This window comes from Lucilia cuprina, chromosome 3 (genome assembly GCF_022045245.1).
Source record: "Lucilia cuprina isolate Lc7/37 chromosome 3, ASM2204524v1, whole genome shotgun sequence".
NCBI lineage: Eukaryota > Metazoa > Arthropoda > Insecta > Diptera > Calliphoridae > Lucilia > Lucilia cuprina.
This window is the reverse complement of record NC_060951.1, coordinates 21,244,400-21,250,123: the sequence shown is the minus strand read 5'-3', so window position 1 is coordinate 21,250,123 and position 5,724 is coordinate 21,244,400. Positions and strand designations below refer to the sequence as shown.

General features: G+C 39.2%; 3 protein-coding genes across 5 annotated transcripts in view; all 3 read right to left on the bottom strand.

Moving 5' to 3' along the window:
* LOC124418975 (putative GPI-anchored protein pfl2) overlaps positions 1-3,085 on the bottom strand; it is a 3,194-nt gene extending 109 nt beyond the window's left edge. Inside the window, exon 1 of the mRNA XM_046947016.1 lies at positions 3-3,085. Within this exon, the coding sequence (XP_046802972.1) occupies positions 3-3,085 (3,083 nt within the window). The remainder of the gene's footprint in view (positions 1-2) is intronic.
* The window catches only part of LOC111674981, a 175,540-nt gene that overhangs the window by 46,726 nt on the left and 123,090 nt on the right, over positions 1-5,724 (bottom strand). The gene's annotated exons all lie outside the window — the stretch shown is intronic.
* Positions 3,108-5,724, bottom strand: part of LOC124418974 (putative GPI-anchored protein pfl2) — a 4,434-nt gene continuing 1,817 nt past the window's right edge. The window contains exon 2 of the mRNA XM_046947015.1: positions 3,108-5,718. Within this exon, the coding sequence (XP_046802971.1) occupies positions 3,108-5,718 (2,611 nt within the window). The remainder of the gene's footprint in view (positions 5,719-5,724) is intronic.

Here is a 5,724-nt window from a genome sequence, read left to right as displayed (position 1 = left end):
ACAAGTCTTCTGAAGATTCCTTTGTCTTAGACGTTTCAGATCCAGTAGTTTCTACATCTTCTGAGCCAGTTGTTTGTGTAATTGTGGTCAAAGATTTTCTAGTTGACAGCTCTTCTGAAGATATTTCTTTTGTAGACATTCCAGATCTGGTAGTTTCTACATCACTTGAGTCAGTTGTATGTGGAATTGTTGTCAAAGGAATTTCAGTTGACAACTCTTCTGAAGATTCCTTTGTTTTAGACGTATCTGATCCAGTAGTTTCTACATCTTCTGAGCCAGTTGTCTGTGTAATTGTGGTCAAATGTTGTTCATTTGACAACTCTTCTGAAGATATTTCTTTCGTAGACATTCCAGATCTAGTAGTTTCTACATCACCTGGGCCAGTTGTCTGAGAAATTGTGGTCAAAGGTATTTCAGTTGACAACTCTTCTGTAGATTTTTCTGTCGTAGACATTACAGATCTGGTAGTTTCTACATCACTTGAGTCAGTTGTCTGTGGAATTGTTGTCAAAGGTGTTTCAGTTGACAACTCTTCTGAAGATTCCTTTATCGTAGATATTCCAGATCTTGTAGTTTCTCCATTATCAGAGCCAATTATCTGTAGAATTGTGGTCAAAGGCGATTCAGTTGACAACTGTTCTGTCGTAGACATTCCAGGTATATTAGTTCCTTTATCACCTGAGCCAGTTGTCTGTGAAATTGTAGTCAAATGAGTTTCAGTTGACAACTCTTCTGCAGATTTCTCTGTCGTAGACATTCCAAATCTGGTAGTTTGTACATCACTTGAGTCAGTTGTCTGTGGAATTGTTGTCAAAGGTGTTTCAGTTGACAACTCTTCTGCAGATTTTTCTGTCGTAGGCATTACAGATCTGGTAGTTTCTACATCGCCAAAGTCAGTTGTCTGTGGAATTGTTGTCAAAGTTTTTTCAGTTGACAACTGTTCTGTCGTAGACATGCCAGGTATAATAGTTTCTATATCACTTGAGCCAGTTGTCTGTGTAATTGTGGTCAATGGTGTTTCAGTTGACAACTCTTCTGCAGAATCTTCTATCGTGAACATTCCAGATCTAGTAGTTTCTACATCACCTTGGTCAGTTGTCTGTAAAATTGTGGTCAAAGGTGTTTCAGTTGACAACTCTTCCGTAGATTTTTCTGTCGTAGACATTCCAGGTCTTGTAGTTTCTTCATCACCAGAGCCAGTTGTCTGTGGAATTGTTGTCAAAGGTGTTTCAGTTGTAATCTCTTCTGTTGTAGGCATTCTAGATATAGTAGTTTTTACATCACCTAAGCCAGTTGTCTGTGGAATAGTGGCCAAAGGTGTATAAGTTGACAACTCTTCTGTAGATTCTTCTGTTTCAGATGTAGTAATTTCTACATTACCTTTTCCAGTTGTGTGTAAAATTGTTGTCAAAGGTGTTTCAGTTGACAATTCCTCTGAAGATTCTTCTGTTGTAGACATTCCAGATCTTGTAGTTTCTACATTTCCTGAGCCGGTTGTCTTTGGAATTGTTGTCAAAGGTGTTTCAGTTGACAACTCTTCTATAGATTCCTTTGTCGTTGAGATTCCAGAGCCAATTGTCTGGCGAATTGTTGTGAGATGAATTTCAGTTGACAGTTCCGTCAATTTCTTAGTTGTTTGTGGGGTAGGATTATGTTCGGTTACTAATGTTGCAGTTGGTGTTTTTTCTGTAGAGTTGTAATTGCAGCTGAATTCTTTACTTTCCGTAGAGGAGTCACATTCTTTATCATGGCTGCCGCATGATTTAGATTTTTCGCAGGAGTATTCATTACCTTCTGATGAACTATGGCAGCTCTGTGATGATTTACATTCTTGTTCTTCAATATCTGATGAGGAATCGCAATTTTTCGACTGTATACATTCGTGTGAATTACTTTCTGATGAAATGGCACAACTAGTTGAGTGTCCGCAGCTCTTCTCTAAATCCTTACTTTCGGCAGATTCGCTACAGATTTTTGAACCTATACAGCTTTTCTCTTTAATTTCGGATAAACTGTCACAACTGTCTGTTGACTTGCAATCAGTTTCTTTACTTCCTGAGGAAGAGTAACTTTCTGATGACGAGTTACATTGTTTCGTTGTACTACAGTCTTTATCTTCACTTTCCGTAGATGCACTGCAACTTTCGGAAACTTTGCAATCCCTTCCTATACTCTCGGAAGATTTGCAATTACTGGAATCGCTGCAGTCTTTAGATTGGCTATCGGGAGTTGTGGTGGGAGGTGTTTTAGTTGACAAAGGTTCTGTAGATTCTTTTGTAGTAGAAATTCCAGATCCAGTAGTTTCTACATCTTCTGAGCCAGTTGTATGTGGAACTGTAATCAGATGTGTTTCAGTTGACAGCTCTTCTGTCGATGACTCTGCAGTATACAGTTCAGATAAAGTAGTTTCTGCATAACCAGTTGTCTGTGGAATAGTTGTTAGAGGAGTTTCATTTGACAGTTCTTCTGCAGAATCTTCTATCGTAGACATTCCAGATCCAGTAGTTTCTACATCTTCTGAGCCAGTTGACTTTGAAATTGTGATCAAAGGTGTTTCAGTTGGCAACTCTTCTGTCGTTGATATTCCAGATATAGTAGTTTCTACATCACCTGAGTCAGTTGTCTGTGGAATTATGGTCAAAGGTGTTTCAGTTGACAACTGTTCTGTCGTAGACATACCAGATATAGTAGTTCCTACATCACCTGGGCCAGTTGTCTGGGGAATTCTGGTCAGAGGTGTTTCAGTTGACAAGTCTTCTATAGTAGACATTTCAGATATAGTAGTTTCTACATCAAATGAGCCAGTTGTCTGTGGAATTATGGTCAAAGGTGTTTCAGTTGATGACTCTTCTGTAGATTTTTCTGTCGTAGACATTCCAGGTATAATAGTTTCTTTATCACCTGAGCCAGTTGTCTGTGCAATTGTGGTCAAAGGCGTTTCAGTTGACAACTCTTGTGTAGATAATTCTGTCGTAGACATTCCAGATGTAGTAGTTTCTACATCACCTGAGCTAGTTGTCTGTGCAATTGTGGTCAAAGATGTTTCAGTTGACAACTCTTCTGAAGATTCTTCTGTCGTAGACATTGTAGATATAGTAGTTTCTATATCACCTGGGCCAGTTGCATGTGAAATTGTGGTCAATGCTAGATCTTGTAGTTTCTACATCACCTTGGCCAGTTGTCTGCGAAATTGTGGTCAAAGGTTTTTCAGTTGACAACTCTTCTGTCGTAGACGTTCTAGATATACTAGTTTTTACATCACTTCGGCCAGACATCTGTGGAATTGTGGTCATAGGTGTTTCAGTTGACAACTCTTCTGAATATTCCTCTGTCGTAGACAGTTCAGATCTGGTAGTTTCTACATCGCCTGACCCAGTTGTCTTTGGAATTGTGTTCAAAGGTGTTTCAGTTGACAACTCTTCTGTCGTAGACATTCCAGATATAGTAGTTTCTACATCACCTCGGACAGACGTCTGTGGAATTGTGGTCAAAGGTGTTTTAGTTGAAAACTCCTCTGAATATACCTCTGTCGTAGACATTCCAGATCTGGTAGTTTCTACATCACCTGAGCCAGTTATCTGTGCAATTGTAGTCAAAGGTGTTTCTGTTGACAACTCTTGTGTAGATAATTTTGTCGCAGACATTCCAGTTGTGGTCAAAGGTGTTTCAGTTGACAACTCTTCTGTAGATATTTCTATCGTAGACATTCCAGATCTGGTAGTTTCTATATCACCTCGGCCAGACGTCTGTGGAATTGTGGTCAAAGGTGTTTCAGTTGACAACTCTTCTGAATATTCCTCTATCGTAGACATTCCAGATCTTGTAGTCTCTACATCACCTGGGCCTGTTGTCTGTGGAATTCTGGTCAAAGGTGTTTCAGTTGACAACTCTCCTGTCGTAGACATTCCAGATACACTAGTTTCTATATCACCTGTGCCAGTTGTCTGAGTAATTGAGGTCAAAGGTTTTTCAGTTGACAACTCTCCTGTCGTAGTCATTTTAGATACAGTACTTTCTACATCACCTGAGGGAGTTGTCTGTCGAATTGTTGTCAAAGGTGTTTCAGTTGTAATCTCTTCTGTTGTAGACATTCCAGATATAGTAGTTTTTACATCACCCGAGCCAGTTGTCTGTGGAATTGTGGTCAAAGGTGTATAAGTTGACAACTCTTCTGTAGATTCTTCTGTTTCAGATGTAGTAATTTCTACATCACCTTTTCCAGTTGTCTGTAAAATTGTGGTCAAAGGTGTTTCAGTTGACAATTCCTCTGAAGTTTCTTCTGTTGTAGACATTCCAGATCTTGTAGTTTCTACCTTTCCTGAGCCGGTTGTCTTTGGAATTGTTATCAAAGGTGTTTCAGTTGACAACACTTCTATAGATTTCTTTGTCGTTGTGGTCAAAGGTGTTTCAGTTGACAACTCTTCTGTAGATATTTCTATCGTTGACATTCCAGATCTGGTTTTTTCTACATCACCTCGGTCATACGTCTGTGGAATTGTGGTCAAAGGTGTTTCAGTTGACAACTCTTCTGAATATTCCTCTGTTGTAGACATTCCAGATCTTGTAGTCTCTACGTCACCTAGGCCTGTTGTCTGTGGAATTCTGGTCAAAGGTGTTTCAGTTGACAACTCTCCTGTCGTAGACATTTCAGATATGCTAGTTTCTATATCAACTGTGCCAGTTGTCGGAGGAATTGAGGTCAAAGGTTTTTCAGTTGACAACTCTCCTGTCGTAGTCATTCCAGATACAGTACTTTCTACATCACCTGAGGCAGTTGTCTGTCGAATTGTTGTCAAAGGTGTTTCAGTTGTAATCTCTTCTGTTGTAGACATTCCAGATATAGTAGTTTTTACATCACCTGAGCCAGTTGTCTGTGGAATAGTGGTCAAAGGTGTATAAGTTGACAACTCTTCTGTAGATTCTTCTGTTTCAGATCTAGTAATTTCTACATCACCTTTTCCAGTTATCTGTAAAATTGTGGTCAAAGGTGTTTCAGTTGACAATTCCTCTGAAAATTCTTCTGTTGTAGACATTCCAGATCTTGTAGTTTCTACCTTTCCTGAGCCGGTTGTCTTTGGAATTGTTTTCAAAGGTGTTTCAGTTGACAACTCTTCTATAGATTTCTTTGTCGTTGAGATTCCAGAGCCAGTTGTCTGGCGAAGTGTTGTGAGATGAATTTCAGTTGACAGTTCCGTCAATTTCTTAGTTGTTTGTGGGGTAGGATTATGTTCGGTTACTGAAGTTGCAGTTGGTGTTTTATCTGTAGAGTTGTAATTGCAGCTGATTTGTTTACTTTCCGTAGATGAGCCACATTCTTTATTATGGCTGCCGCATGATTTAGATTTTTCGCAGGAGTATTCATTACCTTCTGATGAACTATGACAGCTCTGTGATGATTTACATTTTTGTTCTTCTATTTCCGGTGAGGAATCGCAATTTTTCGACAGTATACATTCGTGTGAATTACTTTCTGATGAAATGGCACAACTTGTTGGGTCTTCGCAGATCTTCTCTTTGCTTTCTAAATCCTTAATTTCGGCAGATTCGTCACAGATTTTTGAACCAATAGAGCTTTTCTCTTTACTTTCGGATGAACTGTCGCAACTGTCTGTTGAATTGCAATCAGTTTCTTTACTTCCTGAGGAAGAGTAACTTTCTGATGACGAGTTACATTGTTTCGTTGTACTACAGTCTTTATCTTCACTTTCCGTAGATGCACTGCAA